This window comes from Exophiala dermatitidis (assembly GCF_000230625.1).
Source record: "Exophiala dermatitidis NIH/UT8656 unplaced genomic scaffold supercont1.6, whole genome shotgun sequence".
Taxonomy (NCBI): Eukaryota; Fungi; Ascomycota; class Eurotiomycetes; order Chaetothyriales; family Herpotrichiellaceae; genus Exophiala; species Exophiala dermatitidis.
This window is the reverse complement of record NW_008751651.1, coordinates 1,306,975-1,324,681: the sequence shown is the minus strand read 5'-3', so window position 1 is coordinate 1,324,681 and position 17,707 is coordinate 1,306,975. Positions and strand designations below refer to the sequence as shown.

The 17,707-nt window shown below is 52.0% G+C and overlaps 6 protein-coding genes across 6 annotated transcripts; 4 read left to right on the top strand and 2 right to left on the bottom strand.

Annotated features, from left to right (window-relative positions):
* The first annotated feature begins 167 nt into the window (after positions 1-167).
* On the top strand, positions 168-3,419 carry HMPREF1120_07309 (uncharacterized protein). The gene is made up of 3 exons (XM_009161530.1): positions 168-824; positions 878-906; positions 957-3,419. The coding sequence occupies exons 1-3, from the start codon at positions 817-819 to the stop codon at positions 3,077-3,079; spliced, it is 2,160 nt and encodes a 719-aa protein (XP_009159778.1). The 5' UTR covers positions 168-816; the 3' UTR covers positions 3,080-3,419.
* A 200-nt stretch (positions 3,420-3,619) lies between these two features.
* HMPREF1120_07308 (prefoldin, alpha subunit) lies at positions 3,620-4,530 on the bottom strand (the record flags this gene model as incomplete). The annotated part of the gene is made up of 3 exons (XM_009161529.1): positions 3,620-3,702; positions 3,876-4,130; positions 4,338-4,530. The coding sequence occupies 3 exons, from the start codon at positions 4,528-4,530 to the stop codon at positions 3,620-3,622; spliced, it is 531 nt and encodes a 176-aa protein (XP_009159777.1).
* Positions 4,531-5,019: 489 nt separating this feature from the next.
* Positions 5,020-6,867, bottom strand: HMPREF1120_07307 (prolyl-tRNA synthetase; the record flags this gene model as incomplete). Its single annotated transcript, XM_009161528.1, has 1 exon — positions 5,020-6,867. The coding sequence occupies one exon, from the start codon at positions 6,865-6,867 to the stop codon at positions 5,020-5,022; it is 1,848 nt and encodes a 615-aa protein (XP_009159776.1).
* A 573-nt stretch (positions 6,868-7,440) lies between these two features.
* HMPREF1120_07306 (uncharacterized protein) lies at positions 7,441-10,614 on the top strand (the record flags this gene model as incomplete). The annotated part of the gene is made up of 1 exon (XM_009161527.1): positions 7,441-10,614. One exon carries the CDS (start codon positions 7,441-7,443, stop codon positions 10,612-10,614), a length of 3,174 nt encoding a protein of 1,057 aa, XP_009159775.1.
* Positions 10,615-12,606: 1,992 nt separating this feature from the next.
* Positions 12,607-14,469, top strand: HMPREF1120_07305 (uncharacterized protein; the record flags this gene model as incomplete). Its single annotated transcript, XM_009161526.1, has 6 exons — positions 12,607-12,867; positions 12,924-13,066; positions 13,122-13,294; positions 13,355-13,792; positions 13,860-14,338; positions 14,389-14,469. The coding sequence occupies 6 exons, from the start codon at positions 12,607-12,609 to the stop codon at positions 14,467-14,469; spliced, it is 1,575 nt and encodes a 524-aa protein (XP_009159774.1).
* Positions 14,470-15,563: 1,094 nt separating this feature from the next.
* On the top strand, positions 15,564-17,231 carry HMPREF1120_07304 (mannan polymerase II complex ANP1 subunit; the record flags this gene model as incomplete). Its single annotated transcript, XM_009161525.1, has 2 exons — positions 15,564-16,392; positions 16,444-17,231. The coding sequence occupies 2 exons, from the start codon at positions 15,564-15,566 to the stop codon at positions 17,229-17,231; spliced, it is 1,617 nt and encodes a 538-aa protein (XP_009159773.1).
* Between the last annotated feature and the right edge of the window lie 476 nt (positions 17,232-17,707).

Sequence of the window (17,707 nt, the reverse complement as noted above, 5' to 3'; positions counted from 1 at the left end):
CGATTTGTAACTGGGGCTTAAATTTGATCCATGGCCAAAAACGCGTCAAGACGCGTCTTCTTAGTACGCGTTGCAATATAACCAACTTAGGCATAGTGCAAATATGGCCTGGTACGGTAGCGCAGATGTCGTTTTACGAAGTTTCACACTCCTCTGTTCCCTCAACATATCGCAGCATACCACAGGGAGATGAACCAGCTTCTATATCTAAACATCTAACTGACTGGAATCTTCCGAAGAAGAGGTCGTCTTTGTGGGATACGAGCTCTGAGATAGCCAGTGTTGCAGAAGTACATACTCATTTGTTCTGTTCAGTCGATCTACCCGTCTCAAGACAGGGGTGGACTGTCTCGTGAAAGCACTTCTGGTACGGGACAATCCATATTCACTACCTACAATATCGTGCAGGGGTCAACAGCGAAAGTGATCAATGGGCGGACTACTTCGAAGCCTCTAGAATCTTCGATCGACGTCTAGGACATTCGATTACTATGAAGTGTCCCTTGTCTTGTCACTTCTGGCTGTGTTCAGGCTGCTCTTGATATCACTTTGGTCGCATCAACCCGTGTCCTTTGTTTTATTGTCACCTGCGACGTGATCCAAAGCGACGTGAGCTGCCTTGTCACGCAGAGGCATACACGCTAGCGTGACGCTGTACCTATGGGTATAAAGTTTCGTTCACAGTTCCTTCTTCCTCTTCCCTCTTTTCTTCTTTTCTTCTTGTTCGTCACACCGTTCTCTCAGGTCTCTTAGACTGTCCAAGTGTATGGACACTGGACATTAAAGTCACCTGAAGCAAGACGCGGAACAGCAACCATGAGCGAGTGAGTGTGGGCGAAATCCTCCTGCTGGGTTCATCAGCTAACCGATCATACAGCCACGAGGGCGAAGGCCTGAACCTTGACCGTATGTGCATACATCTGAAAGCTTTTGCGTCCAGTCTAACGTCATCACAGGCTGGGAGGAAGCCAGCCTGCCTGGAGCAACTTCCTACTCATACGCTCCCTCAGAGGCCATCAACAAAGGAATCGCAGCTGTCGATGGAGGCTTTGCCCAACCTGCAGGAGCACGTGGAGCCCGAGCCTATGTGCCCAGAGGTCAACCTGGCGTTGCAGCAGAGACTTCTGGCCGTCCAGCACAACAACATTCCCATGAGGCTCACCAAGTTCGAGGTGGTCCCAGCGGTAGACACGTCGCATCAGGAAGACCCCCTGTGAACAAGAGTGCCGCACAGATCCGTTATGAGGGCGGCATTCCCCCAGATGCAGAGTATCATCTCCCTTCAAACTGGCGAGCTCAGAAGACCAAGACCTTGAGAATGGATCGATCCAGTCGACCACACCCGCTGCGCACGCTACAAGATATCATGTTGAAATTCGGCACCTACATCAAGAAGCCAGAAGAACGAGATGACAGGCTATTCATTTGGGGCACACAACAGCAGATTATCGACACCAAGGCTGCTCTTGAAAAGTGGCAGGAAGAACTCAGCAAGAGTAAAGACAATAACCCGAGGTTTGCCAAATCTACTGCCGTCGACGGTCGCTTAGAGCATCGCGTTGAACGACAGAGCAAAAAGCAGGCATTCTATGACCTCTTGAAGCAGGCCTCGATCGACTATCAATTCGAAGCTGCTTTCCTATGGCCTCGGGAGCTGGACATCGAAGAGTTCGCCAACCACCATGCTGATACTCTAGATCAACTCAGAAGCACCTACAACTGCTACATCGGCTTCCACGCTGAGGGGGTTCAGCACATCACCATCGGGGCGCACTATGAGAAGGATATCATGAACATCATGAAACGAGTGTTGAACCTCATCAAGGAGCTTGTTGGTCGACGAGATCAACTGACGAGCGTCAATCTTGTTCAACTTCCCGACTTTTCAGTCTACCGGGATCGTGTTGGACTCGAAGACAAGGACCCCCTGAGCGACTCCTATCTTCCAACCCTGCATGGCAAGCCGGCACCAGACGAAGCTGAATGGGCGAAGGAACGTCGACTCACTAACATCAACAACCGCAAGAAGATGAAGAAGACAATGGACGCAGCAATCAAGCGACTTCGAATCTCCCAACAACACGTGCGTATGAGGGTCGTGTTTGGAGAGCTAGGGTTCAAGTTGTTCCAGAAGCCGTCCGATGGCTCGACTACGTACTCCTTCGAAGACTTCTACCTCATGGCCACCAAAGGTCGCAGCAAGCTTAGTATGAACAGCCTTCCGGTTCGACAGGGCGACATTACCGAACTAGCCGACATTCTTGATGGCATGGAGGAGTTTCATGATGCGGTCGAATCTTATGGCGCATACTTCGATTTCCCAGCTGCAAACAGCCAGACAATTCTTCGCTTGGAAACCGTCATCAACCCAATCGGCGACGACAGCGACGAATACGAAATGCTAGGACGTCGTTGGGTCGAAATCGATCAAATGGTCTCTCGCCTTCAACTCAGTGTTTTCAACTTCGAACGGCCCGACTACCAGATCACAATGGACGCTTTTCCCATGCACGTGAACAAAGCTCGCTCCCAGATGATGGCACAGTTTGGAAACAACATCAGTTTCATCCGTCCTAAGGATGGCATCAAAGCCATGCCTCATCGTCGCATCAGATATCCTGCAGGACAGAGGGGTCTTACAACCGTCTCGGAGATCACAGTGAAGAAGTGGCGATTCAAGGACACCGACGCATTCTTCGAGCTTCGCCGCAAGGAGGTCTACGATGACAGAATTACTCAGTACTCTCCTCACCCGGTCGAGACCAAGTGGCACGCCTTGTACTACTACCCCGAATGGGACAACCTGATGGGCGAATTTGCAAATGTCCAGGCAGGCGAGGACGTGACCTGGGTCAGATCCGTCGCAACGTTCTTCCCTGAAGGCGGTGTCGACGATGGCCGAGCTTTGCCTCTCGGGTTCAAGAAGTTCGTCAGCGAGGTTGAGGAGCTGCAGGATCTGTTGGCCAAAGCTATGAACCAAATCGCCGCAGGTGCAGGTACCAGCAGTGAGGGCGATGGTGCGACCATGGTCAATGGAGCCAGTTCGTCCACCATGATCAGTCAGAACGGACAGGCGTGAGGATGAGGCGCAGTCAGTCAACGCCCGCGATGGCCTTAATCAGACAAGGAATGGTCCAGAAGCCGTGCTGTGTACCTGGCATGCTTATGGGGAAGGGTAAAGTTGACAAGGGAGAGGCGCTTATCCGTCACAGTTTCAGACGGTTCTGCATGTGCATTGAGACCTTAGCGTCTATCAAGGTACAATCGGTACCACTGGCAAAGAATGCCAGCTATGAGTTTTCTTTTTTTCCTTCCTAGTTGATGAGCGCGAGTGCAAAAGTTTCTAGAATGAGAACAGAGATACCAAAAATGCAAGTGCTTCTAAGCCAACATCGGCCCCAAAGGTAGTTTCACAACCGCTAAAAATGCAAGGGGGTAAGCCAGCAGTGTACCAGGCGCGCTAAGCATAGTTCCCACTCTTTGAGACCGTACAATACCTGGTAGGATGTATGTAGCCCACCTAGACTACTGGTGTTGGCTGATCCCAGTCCAGTCTAAAGAAGAAATTCACAAAGCACCCTGAACCACACCTTCACCACCTAGGTACCTGTATCTATATCTATCCAACAGTCGCCTGGGCGCTCGGCTGGTTTGTCGGTGCCGACCCGGCAGCCTGTTCCGCAAGCATTTTCTGCCTCAGCACTGGAAAACACAGTCAGTAAGTCGGCCGACCGTACAATTATCATATGTCCGTTTGGTTGGGTCGGGTTGGATTTAATGCAACGCCGCAGCAAAACAGGCGACACATGATGAAACCGGGAGAGACCGAGGACAGAGGACGAGAGAGTCTATGACTAGGGTCAACAAAAACTCACCATCTTCAACTACCCTTAGACTCTCATTCTTGCCCCCCACAGCCTTTTCAATTTCCAACAGGTTCTTGCCCAAATCGTCCACTTTGCCCGTATAGAATTTGATCCCGTCCTCGGGAGTCTTTTCGACAAAGAAGCCTGTTCCGATATCGACGAGGACTGTAGATGAAGAAGAAGAGGAAGAGTCCGTGGACGTGGGCGCGGCCAATGTGCCTGGGACGTAGAGAGAGGTCGTCAATGGGATGAGAAGGGGAGTTTCTGCTCGTGTGAGTTAGTGGATTGATTTTCGTTTGGCGGATTGATAGACACCGGGCAAGCAATGTGTTGAGTGATTGTGTTGCGTTGGCAAGAGACCATGGCCACCAGCCCGGCGAGGAATATGGTTATCTTTCTCTGGGACAAGGATCCAGGATGTGTGGATAGTTTCTTTGGGTGCAGTGGGAAAAGAAAGGCTGTTCTGCTCACCTCCGCTCTTCCCTTGGACACCCTGCTGAATGCTCCGGATGCAATCTTTGAACCGGGCCTGTGCGGCCCGTAGACGCTGGTAGGATGTGGTCAGGTGTTCGAGCTCCTGTGACAGCCGGGCCTGGAGGGCCGAAAGCTGTTGGACCGAGAGGGTTGTGATGTCGACTGCGTTTTGGGGTGGTTGGGAGGACATTTTGGATGGTTTGGTTCAACTTTGGTCGATAGTCGTCAATATGGACAGTACTGTACGTTTTCCGGGGATCAGTGGCAGCGGGTTTGTCAAGAATAAGATAGTTCACAAAGGTGAGTTGCGCTGTAACAACATTGTAGTTGTGGACCGGAACAAATCAAGGACTGCGCGTAGCGACATGGTGGGGAAATTCTAGGTACTCCAACATCACAGCCTTGTCGGCAAGGCTGCGCTGCGAGTCTGTGGGCACTGATACTGCAGCACTGAATGAACCCGTGGAGCCTCCCTGGTCACCAACGGTACAGACATGTCTTTCTTCATATGCAGGCTTTGTATGTTATACTGATGAAGGGTAATCTGAAGAGGATGCTTAATATGCGGATATTTATTTGTACACTATCTTAAGAGGAGGGTATCTTCTTTTGCTTTTATGCTCCAACCGATCCAGCTCAACAAACACAACTTGAATGTGAGAGTAGTTGTAGGTTGTCCTCAGAGCTTTTTGAGTCGATCACGCACGTATTCCACCACCCGTTCCAATTCCACCTCCTGCTTGATGTTGAGGCGACGGCACTGCACCTCGACCATGCCCCGGTCAAATCCCTTGCCGAGGACGACAATCACAGGATACCCGATCATGTCGGCATCCTTCAATTTCCATCCAAGACCTTGGTCATGGCGGTCGTCGAGGAGAACATCGGCGGCAACGGCAGCAGGTCCTGGGGCGGACAGCTGATCGTAGAGCTGCTCCGCCGCCTGAATCCTTTTCGAGTCAGGCTTTGCAGCCAGGATAACCGCCTCGAACGGTGCAATCACTCTGGGCCAATTGAGGCCACGGTCATCGGCGAGGCACGACGCCACGGCGGCAATCAGTCGAGACACGCCGATTCCATGACAGCCCATTTCGACTGGTACGTTAGCCTTGCCATCCGCGGACCTTATGCTCAGTCCTAGTTTCGAACTGTACCGAGTACCTAGGTGGAATGTATGGCCCACCTCGATGGCCTTGTGCAACTGGAGCTTGCCGCTCGAACACTGCGGACAAGGATCTCCAGCACGGTGCTTAAGCAGATTGATGCGATCGCTACCATCCTGAGGAGCACTGATGATGTAGAACTTGACATTCTTGGAAGCGTATCGTTCCAAGTCCTGGCCAATCAGGTCGTAAACTGATTCGGATTCGACTCGAAAGTCGAGAAGATAATACACCGACGGGCAATTGTCTGCATCATCATTCGCACCAGTAGTGTCCAGCACCCCTTCGAAGTGGGACAATGGCTGCTGCAAACCGGAATCAATCTCCACCACCCCGTCCACAGCTGCTTTGACGGCATACGGGTTCACAGCAACATGAGAAACTGAACTGTCATTCGTAGTCCGCTCGGAAACTCTTGGTGCCATGGCACGGACAAGTTTACGCCCGTCCTTGCTGACAAAGTCTTGATGGATGAGCATGCTGGAGTCGCTTGCCGGTGTCGACGTCGGGCTCCGCGCTGCGATACCCTCGACAGGTCGGGGAGGAAATGCCTTTTGCGAAACGAATTCTTCGTTACGAGCATAATCGCAGTCTGTGCAGGTAATCACAATATCCTCTCCGGCAGCATTGGGAAAGTGATATTCATGACTGAGATTCCCGCCCATGTCACCCGACTCTGCCCTCGCTTCGATATACGGGACGGTGAGCTCGTTGAGGAAATTGCGATATGCACCTCGAGTTTCGTCATATGTTGCATGTGCCTGCGTAGGTGTCGAGTCAAAAGTGTATAGGTCCTTCATAAGAAATTCCCGACCTCGAAGAAGCCCGCCTCGTGGCCTTTTCTCGTCCCGATATTTACGGGTGACTTGGTACAGCCGGACGGGCAGTTGCTGCGGAGAGTGGATCAGGTCGGCGAGTAAGGTGGTTATTTCCTCTTCATGTGTAGGTGCCAGTAGCCAGTCCGTGTCCTTTCGATCCTTGAACGTGAAGAACTCGGCCCCCGGTTTCCATCGTCCGGATTTCTGCCATAACGCCAGAGATGTTATGGAGGACAACGACACTTTGGAAGCTTTAATCGACCTCATATGTTTGTCAATCAGTCGTTCTAGTTTATCCTGGGCACGGAGCCCAAGTGGGAGCATCTGAAAGATGCCGGCATAGGCCTGTCGTAGATAGCCAGCTCGGATGAGGAGCTGCGTAGCATCTGAAACGGCATCTTGCCTTTGCACGTTCACTGTCGGTACCCAAAAATCGGACAGTCGTTGCCGTGAGTCGGTATGCTGCAATCGAACATTTTGACAAGGTCGGCGGAGGAGAGAATAGCTGCCCTTGGCCGACGCTCGCCGAAGGCCATGGTGCTTCATTAGTGGTTAATCTGGGTGTAGGAGTCCTTCCTCCTGCAGCCACTCGTCGCGTTATTCGGTAGTTTAGACCTTTACATGTACATCTTAAAGACCGCTCTATCGCCTCGCGACAGGAAGACACCCAAAATGACAACTTCGAAACCCGAGCATTGGACGTTCAAGTTGAGAGTATATCAAAACTGCATCGTGAACCGTATGGTCCACAGTAGACCTCAGCCTTGCTTGGTTGCTCACGTGACCATGCTTTTCCCTGAACCACGAGATATCGTTCTCGAATCGTGCTTGTACACCTCCATTCTCGGACTCGATATCTCAAAATACTCCATGTAAATTGGATGGCACGAAGCACACTGTTGTGCTCACGCTACGGCAAACCTCCCACCAAAAGTTGCAAATACTTCAGTGATAGTGAAGTTGAAGGGCCGAGCAACGGAGATAGAAGAACTTGGCAGGTGTTAAATCCGTCAGAAGTCTCAATAATTTTTTGTTAGCGTTTTGGCTCTGGTCGTACGGGTTCCAGTCCTTCCAGTACTGATTGCGCCGTCTTTTTAAGGCGAGCAATAGTATAACACCATGTCAAAGGTCGCATCGCGCTCGGGAGCCTCATCAGCCCCAGTGCCTGACAAGGACGGTGTCAGCAAGTCCACTGAGAATTCCTCCGCCCCTTCGATGGAGAACCTCCGAAACCAGATCCAGGCTCGGTTACAGGAAATCGACCAGAAGGGAAAGAAAGGAAAGAAAGATGTTAAGAAGACAGATGTGACTCCCAAAAGCGGGAAGCAATCCAAACACAACACGGAAGGCCCAGGGCGAGGGAAAAAGCGTGATCGCAACGGCCAGGTACTCGAAGATGACAAGAAGAAGAACACCTCTCGCAACAGCGTACCCCAACATGGCGGAAAGATCAATGATGATGATGAGGAGGAGGAGGAGAATGACTTCCGTAAAGAAGTACAGGCACTAGGTGGCACAGCTGACGACATTCAACTGGTTGCGGATGCACAGTCGGATTCTGAGCTGGAAGGAACTTCGGAAGAAAGGACGTCTCGGAAGTCTAAGGCTGACGTCGAGTCTAAGGTAGACATGGAAGGATTGGACAAGGGGCTCAAAAATATCTTGAAAGAGATTGCGCTTGCTCAGGGAGAGATGGACGACGAAGAAGATGAGGATGAGGACGAGGTGGACGAAGTCGATGAGGCCCCCTCGAGTCGTCAACCTCCGAAGGAAGAACAGAAGCAGGAGAAAGAGAAGCCACAGCGCGGCAAAAATACTCAGTTCGTTTGTGAGCCCAACCCTGACTGGTTCGACTTGCCTGCTCCGGAAGTCGATACTGAAGCGCCCTTGAAATATACACCCTCCAAGGACACGTTGGACCAACTTTATGAGTATGCGAAAAAGCTGCTGGAAGAGGAGAACCAGCGGTTCAAAGATTCACAACAGTCGTCGTCGGCTCACTCGTTCTACAATACTGTCATCACGTCAGGGACGCTGTCTGACAAGATCTCGGCACTTACACTGGCTGTGCAAGAATCACCCCTCCATAACATGCGGGCATTGGAGACTCTGATCGGGGTGGCTCGCAAGCGAAGTCGTTCACAGGCAATCGATGTCCTCCGAGCACTCAAGGACTTGTTTGCACAAGGTTCTCTCCTGCCAGAGTCCAGAAGACTTTATGCCTTTCGTGCCCAACCCCTCCTCCCTCATGTGCTGAGCCAGATTAAGACATGGAGGCAAGGGGACAAACTACCCCGCGGCCTGGAACCAAAGCATCTTGTGGCATGGGCCTTTGAGGACTGGCTGAAGGAACAGTATTTCGAAATCCTCAAAATCCTTGAGGTGTGGTGCAATGATGAGATCGAGTTCTCCAAAGCCCGGGCCGTCAGCTACGTGTATGAGCTTCTCAAAGAACGGCCTGAGCAGGAGTCGAACTTGCTCCGGCTGCTCATCAACAAGCTCGGCGACCCGGTCAAGAAAATTGCATCCCAAGCGTCGTATCTACTGATGCAGTTGTTGATCAGCCATCCGGCAATGAAGGAGGTCGTGATCTCCGCGATTGAGTCAGACTTCATCTTCCGCCCTGGCCAAAGTCTGCATGGTAAATACTACGCGGTGGTTACACTCAATCAGACTGTTTTGAGTCCGAAGGAGGAGGCAGTCGCGCAGAAACTGTTAGACATTTATTTTGCTTTGTTTACACAGTTACTCAAACCCAGCACCGCCGCAACAGAGGAAAAGACGGAAGAAGAACCACGAACTCGGGGCCTTGGAAAAAAGAGCAAGAATACTCCGAAGTCGGGGCAAGCGCAAACTGAAGAACTGAAAGAGAAGCTGACTTCGGCCATTCTGACCGGCGTAAACCGGGCTTATCCCTACGTGGGAGCAGGCGGGACAACGTTCAGCGACCATATGGAAACGCTGTTCAAGATTGCGCATTCGCCCAACTTCAACACGAGCATCCAGGCGCTCTTGCTCATTCAGCGACTTTCAGGCACTCACAGAGCCTCGAATGACCGATTCTACCGAGTGCTGTACGAGTCCTTGCTGGATCCTCGCTTGATCCATGCCTCGAAGCAACAACTGTACCTGAACCTGCTGCACCGAGCTCTGAAGGCGGACTTGAACGTGAAACGCGTCAAGGCCTTTGTGAAGAGGTTAATCCAGGTTCTGTCCCTGCACGAGCCACCATTCATCTGCGGATCCTTCTTCCTGATTCAGGATCTCGAGGCAACCTTCCCATCTCTTGCTGGACTGATTGACCAGCCAGAAGACCATGATGACGATGTAGAAGTTTTCCGCGATGTCGATGAGGATGCCAACAATGATCTACCCGAAAAACCAGAGCAACATCAAAGCAATGTCTACGATGGGCACAAACGAGCACCCGAACACGCCAATGCCGACAACAGTTGTGCGTGGGAGCTTCTCCCTTTCCTCGCACACTTCCATCCCTCCGTGTCTGTTAGTGCGGATCACATTTTGCGGCATGCCAAACTCCCAGGGAAACCCGACCTCAGTTTGCATACGCTCAGTCACTTCTTGGACAGATTTGTTTACCGCAACCCGAAACTATCATCGTCCAGTCTCCGAGGATCTTCGATCATGCAGCCTATGGCTGCTACCGACATTCATGGTGTCCTTATTGCCAACGGTGTGAGCGGCCAACGGCAGTTGCCGGTGAACAGCGATGCCTTCAAGTCCAAGAAGAGCGACGAGGTGGCCGCTGAAGACGTCTTTTTCCACCAGTATTTCGCCAGCCTGGGTAAAGGGGTAACGAAGAAAACCAAGGCTCAGAAGAAACGTGAGAAGAACGAGGATGACGAGTCGGCGGAAGAGGATGAGGTATGGAAGGCCATGATGGACAGCGCCCCCGATCTGGAAGGCGAAGTGGAGAGCGATGAGGACGTCGATCTGTCTGACCTCGAATCAGCCATGGGCGAATCCGAGGGCGAAGGCCTCAGTGGATCTGAAGGCGAGGGCGTGGACATCGAAGCAGGCATTTTCGATGAGGACGAGGACGACCTCATGGAGCTCGATGAGGATGTGGCGGATGAGGGTGGTGATTTCGCAGGCTTCGAGTCCGGCGAGGAGGAAGACCAGAGGCCGAGTAAGAGGAAGAAGGGCAAGAAGGGGGCGAAGGAGGACGAGGGCAAGGCGAAGACGAAAAAGACACTCAAGGGCCTGCCGACCTTTGCGTCGGCCGAGGACTATGCGAAGATGCTGGAGAACGACGAGGACGAGGACAAATGAGCAGTGTGGTCATCGGGCCACTACCGATATCAAGGTCGACCATTTCCTGTCCATATGATACATGGTATGTAGTGTCAGTAGCGTTTCGGCACAGGGCAATAAGCGAGCGACCCAAGCTCATCTCGAGGTTCTTGGTGTTCTTGGTGCTCGTAAACTTTTTGGATGATGGCCGATGGCGAGCTCGGCTGACGCCACAAGTCTTGGAAAGAGACGTCGAACTTCAAATTGATTTACGAGCGCAGAGCTTCGAGAGGGCTGTTTGCGCAATGCTTGAGCATGATGGCAGCATCAAGAATACCTAGATCTCACCCATTACTTCAAGTTCCCGTCTGGATCTACTCTACCAGGATGTGACGTCCTAGCAGCCCTACAGATTGCCCACTTCACGCGACACTGCTCGAACCACCTGCACCGAAAGGGATCAACCAAACGTATCTGGGTACATTGTAGACAGATAAACGGGTGCTAGTATAACGCAATACTCGCAACGACCCGCTACGACAACCAGTAGAACAACACTCAGGACAACTTCGACAGAGCCTCGAACCAGACTCGGAAAGTCAGCGGTGATGACATTGTCTGGGGAAAGCACGCAATCCAACGCCTCGGCGACCTTTGCATCGCAGATTTGGCCAGCATCTGACGACGGAAGACGACGGCCTTAAGGCAAACCGGTTCGAGTTTCTGCTATTAATGCCAACACAAAAGTGATGGCCACAATGGATCACTTACATTATTGACGACAACCGGCTTCATTGAATTTTCTTCTGTCTTTGCCTTCTCCAGTCGTATGGATTAGCCTCGCTCCAGTGTCGCGGGCTGCCCGAAAGCCGCTGATGTGACGCTGGAGATGATGCCACTGAGGCATGGCCTGTGGCTGGCCTGAAAATTTCATTAGTGGGTGCGTAGCGGCCGAGGGCTCCAGGTTTGTCCCTGTTTGTCCCTGAGTCTCCAGCTCCGGGCGGCGGATGGAGGGAGCGAGTCCCTGAAAGTTTTGACGTCGCTCCCGAAGTCTTTAGCAAACTGACATTCTTCTCCACGAGTCGGAGGCCCTAACCGAGTGCAGATGGTGTTGATGCGTCCAACAAGATTGTACAACTACAATGTAGGTTGCGGCAGCAGTATCTCCATCATGTTCCGTACTATCGCCGTCGTCACGACCTCGGAGGCACAGGAGGCTTCTAGGTCGGTTCCTATCGACTCTATGCTACAGTACAACTCGAATCCCACGGACGGAAGCGAATCTGCCGAGTTGTGTGCAGTGCCAATGAAGTGTTTGACGTTTGCCCTGGCCGTTCGCGCACACTAGCAGCACCAAGAAGAAAGCATCATCAGCAGCAACCAAACCACACCAATTGAAGGACAAACGCCTTCCAATGTTGGGTCCCGACGCTCAGATCCCACGGCGTCCATTGGCGTTCGCTAGACCTCTGAATGGATCGCTTCTGTCAGGGATCATCAGCTCCTTCCACCGTCCCATCTCCATCCCGTCCCGCTTGTCGTCACCATGCACTTTTCTTCTCCACCATGGCCAAAAAACCACCCGTCGGTGGTCCCAATATCTCACACGCCCGACATCCTTGCGGCTCCAGCGATCTCACCTGTTCGAGTTTGTTATCTCATGTTATGCTCTCTCGTGCCACATCCCTGCTCCTGGTCTAGCCCTTCAGGCTTAATTCACGGCAAGCTCTCTCAGCACTCCATTAAACAAGCCTTCTTGCGCCTTCATCCAAGAATTTATCTACTGCGCGTCCCTGGTTCCTGACCGACCTGTTCCTCGCATCCAACCCACGGCAGCTTAAGACTGTGGTTACCATTGTCTATCTTCACCCAAAGTCACATGCAGAAGGCAGTTCGTCTCGATCTAGATTCGTTGTTTTACGCCTGCTTTGTCCGGGCCATTCGCGCAATTAAGTGGCGTTGAGCGATTCGATACACGGCTTCTTAAACGCAAGAGTCCATCCTCAACTCAAACCATCCACGCGGCAAAACATGGTTGATGTGCGCGAGAAACCGGAAGCTCCCTTTGGAGCAGGAGGGTCATTCAGGCCCGAAGGTCCCAATGCAGACCTCGAGCGACGGCGCAGCTCCGTCACCAGCGTCCATGGTCGCAAAATGAGCAGAATCGGGCCTCCGCCGGAGAGATTGGCTTCTCTTCACAACGACTCGGATTCTGCTGTCGACGACTACAGCAAATTGGTCGAATTGGAGGCTCACGATGCCATCAAATATAGAACTTGTTCCTGGCAGAAGGTTTGTTTACATGATATTCGCAAGCCCATCAACCATGCTGACCAACCGCCTCACAGACAGCCGCGCTGCTCTTCTCCGAGTACATTTGCCTGGCCATCATGTCGTTCCCTTACTCGTATTCCGTGCTGGGTCTCGTCCCTGGCATTATTCTGACCGTGGTCCAAGCGGCATTCGTTCTCTACACTTCCCTGGTTGTCTGGTAAGCATTATTTTCGACTATCATAGTGAACTCGTCGCTAAGAGTGTGTTCGCAGGGAATTCTGTCTGCGCCATCCCGAGACAAAAGACGTCTGCGATATTGGTCAAATGCTCTTCTGGAACTCCAAGTGGGCGTGGTGGTTCACCGCGTGCATGTTCCTCCTGAACAACACTTTCATTCAAGGTCTTCATGTCCTCGTCATTTCCCGCTATCTCAACACTATGAGTGGTATGTCAACCGCAGTCTTAGCACGGTCCGAAGCAAGCACAAGCTGACTATTATGTCTAGGTCACAGCGTCTGTACCGTCGGCTTCGCGGCCATTGGCGCCGTCGTGTCGTGGATCTGCTCCATGCCGCGCACCTTCAATGCTCTCTCGAAACTGGCCGCGCTCACAGCCGTGTTTACTTTCATTAGTGTCATCCTTGCTGCGGCATTTGCGGGCGCTGAAGGCAAGCATGGGACCGCAGGCTACAACCCGGATCCCAACCACATCAACGCGGCGGGCCAGAAGGTCGGGGGCGAGCCTTTGGTCTTGGCCATTCCGTTGGCCGGCACCACGTTCGTTTCCGGCATGAACGCCTTCTTGAACATCAGTTACACATTCATTGGCCAGATCACTCTTCCCAGCTTCATCGCCGAGATGAAGAACCCGTATGATTTCCGCAAGGCCATTTGGCTTGTTACTATCTGTGAGATCATCGTGTTTAGTTTGGTTGGCGGTATCGGTAGGTTTGAGTTTACCCGTTAAAAACAGGGACCACTGGGCACATGCTGACGGTTTCTTCACACCAGTCTACGGCTACACTGGAACACAATACAACACTGCACCGGCGTTTGGATCTCTCGGCAACGACATTTACAAGAAGGTGTCCTTCTCTTTCATGGTGCCGACCTTGATCTTCCTCGGCGTCCTGTATGCCTCGGTCTCGGCTCGATTTATCTTCTTCCGACTGTTTGAGGGTACTATTCACAAGTCCTCGCACACTGTGGTTGGCTGGGTTTCCTGGGCCGGAATTCTGGCCGTGACATGGGCGGTCGCCTTCATCGTCGCCGAGGTCATCCCCTTCTTCTCCGATCTGTTGTCTCTCATGAGTTCTCTCTTCGACAGCTTCTTCGGCTGGATCTTCTGGGGCGTGGCGTACCTGCGCATGCGCAAAGCCGACCTGGGTCCGGGCTACTATCGCAAACGCGGCATTCGAGGATGGATTGGCTTTTTGATGAATATTTTCATCATTGTTGTCGGCGTTTATTTCTTGGGCGTGGGCACATATGTAAGTTTTGACACAGCGAAGTGGGCGACTCTGGCTGACTTTGAATTCAGGCGTCCGTCGACAGCATCATTCTCGACTACAGAAATGGCAACGTCAAGGGCGTCTTCACCTGCGCTGACAACTCGGTGTAGTCGAGTTTTGTCGAAGTCAAAATACCACGTAAGGTGGGATAGAGACACAAGGTGGGAGCACGCTGGTCTCTAGTGATGATGAGTTGCGGAGATTAGAAGGAGGCTGAATGCTACCAGGCTTTCTAGATTGTTGTTATAGACTGCAAGAAGGATATCTTCTGTGGTAGGGTAATGTTGGAGGGCCGGCTACATGTGAAGTTGGTCATGAAGGGAAGTCTGGAGGTATATAGTTGTTGGAGGATCAATGGTCCGGCTGCTGTTCGTATGACTGATCCAAGCTGAAATGCATTGTCCCCCCTGTAACACATCGGTCATCATTGCTGAGGCTAAGTTCCTATATGGCAATATACTACTAGTAGGAGACCAGGAGGCTGAAGTGAGACAAGGTGTGCCCTTGCAAAGCTCAGCCGTAGCATAAAGTGCCCTCCTGCCACTGTCGCAGTCCTAAAAGGACGCAGAGTTAAGCCGCTCTAAAACAAGTGTGTATTTTTAGAATGGCAAAAAGTTACGACGAAGCAGCGGGGTAATGTCTCCAAAACCGTAAATTGTAGTTGTACGTGTCCCTTTAAACTTGTGTTACGACTTAAACGGCGTCCGTGTTACTCTTCCGTACTGTGCCATCCATGTATTTGCGGAGGACAGATTCTAGCAACTGCTTCTGACAAGTGAAAGTGACACCTGCGTTCTTCTTGTTCTCTTCTGTTCTACGTCTTCCATCTTCCTTATTTCGTCCCGGGTGGTGGCCGTGCTCTACTGCGGCTACTAATTCAGTCCCTAGAAGACGCCAAACTGTCACTGTCTCTGACGGCCGCACTCGCATTCAGTTTACTTCCGCCTCATTTCCATAACCGGACAGGACTTTTTTAATCCACATACTGTTGTTCAACTGAACCAGCGTCGCAGTCAGCTGGAATTCTGCTCCTGCCGCCTTGTATCATCAACTGCCAACCAAATTGGATTCCAATCCTGACGAGCCTTTCGATCGACCCCTCCCCTTCCGCCGAGCCGATTCATGTATTGAGACACTTGACACAAGACTGTTGCTGGACAAGAGTCACACAACCTACGTTTGTGAGGGGGAATGCGTCGAAGGGATGAATAGACACCACGGTTTCACCAATGGCTATGCCGCCAGCAAGAAACGCGACGACTATGGCCCATACAGCGACCGACCTGATCTAGAAAGCAAGTACATCTGGGGCATGCACGATCTCGTCGAGGATGAAAAGACGGACGGCGGGTTTGGCCGTCGCTTCGAACCCCGCAAGAAAGCACTACACTCTCGCTCCCGGCTGATGAGACTGGGCCTGTTCGCCCTGGGCATCGTTGCACTGGTCGTCTATTTCGTCTTCCCTTCAGCGCTACCGGGTCCTTTATTTTCAACCACCGCCCTAAGCTCAGATACCTCCGACATTGAAACCCTTCGATATTACGACCTGTCGGATGCTCAGGGATCTTCCGTGGGCTGGCAGCGCGAGGAGCGGGTCTTGCTCTGTACTCCTCTGAGGGATGCTGCACCGCATCTGCCCATGTTCTTCGCCCACCTACGAAACTTTACCTATCCGCACCACCTGATCGACCTCGCATTTCTGGTCTCGGATTCCAAGGACAATACCGCGGAATTGCTTTCACAATTGCTCGAAGCGCAGCAGGCCGATCCCGATCCTGCCCAACACTACGGGGAAATCTCTGTCATCCACAAGGACTTTGGGCAGGCCGTTAGTCAAGATTTCGAGAGTCGACATGGGTTTGCCGCCCAGGCGAGCCGACGAAAACTCATGGCCCGTGCCCGAAACTGGCTTCTCAGTGCCGCTTTGAGACCGTATCACAGTTGGGTATATTGGCGTGACGCTGATGTCGAGACTTGTCCATACACCGTTATCGAGGATTTGATGAGACATGACAAGGATGTTACTGTGCCGAGTGAGTAAATATCTGAATTTTTTTGTTGTTTTTTGCTAACTTTTTGTCCAGACATCTGGCGTCCGTTACCTGACTGGCTGGGCGGGGAACAACCATACGACCTAAACAGCTGGCAAGAGTCGGAGACTGCAATCGCCCTCGCCGAGACTCTAGATGAAGATGCCGTCATTGTGGAAGGATACGCCGAATACGCCACGTGGCGGCCGCATCTGGCCTACCTTCGAGACCCATACGGAGATCCTGACGTTGAAATGGAACTGGATGGAGTTGGCGGTGTATCGATTCTAGCAAAGGCTCGCGTCTTCCGGGCCGGCGTCCACTTTCCGGCATTCTCGTTTGAGAGACACGCCGAGACTGAAGGGTTTGGCAAGATGGCTCGACGCATGGGGTTTTCGGTCATTGGACTGCCCCATTACACCGTCTGGCATCTTTACGAACCGTCTGTGGATGATATTAGGCATATGGAGGAGATGGAGGCGGAGAAACGAGAACGAGAGAAACAAGAGAAAGAGAATGCGGCCAGGGCCAAAGAGATCCACGAGGAATTCCAGCAAGTCGATTCACAGTGGGAAGAAGACAAAAAGGCCATTGGCGGTAGTGGTGGTGATGATGATACTACCGGACAAGAAGCAAAAGGAGATACGAGAAAGAAGGAGGGTGTCAAAAAGATCAACACCCACAACAAGGACGACGCCGGCACGAAACAAGATGCAGGCAAAAAATCTGATGGCAAAGAAGGTGCCGCGGATGAGAAGAAACAAAAAGCCAAACCCGAGCGGAAAATGGGTCAAGCGGAGGACGACTCCGACGATGATTGGGGAGATCTTAGCATTGATTGATCGACGGACCAACACAAACAAAACCATGGCACCCGTTCGGCTGAGGCGGCCATACGGATTCACAGGACGACAGCACGGGGAAGGAAAGGGATCCGGAAGAAAATAGACAGCAAGCGATCGATCCTCTTCCGAAGTATGATAATCAGCATCTCGGACACGGCGTTTGCTTTTGCTTTTGGTTCAGAAAGTGCAATGACAGATGTGGACAGACAAGGGAAGTGCTACTGGTAGTTAGTGGCTTTGCTTTCAAGTTCTGCATGGGATGGAGAAGGCTTTGGTGTTGCTGTTGTTGTACTAGTACACTTCGACACGAAAAGGTCAAGTTAGTTAGGTTTTTAGTCTGCTCTGCCCGACTTGAAGGGGGCCCCGGGAGTAAGGAAAAGAATTGCTCGTATCAAGAATCCAGTTGATTTCAAGTTGCGAAGCTGCCAATGTGGAGATGATGGTCGACTCGATGCGTACCTTTAGCATCAATA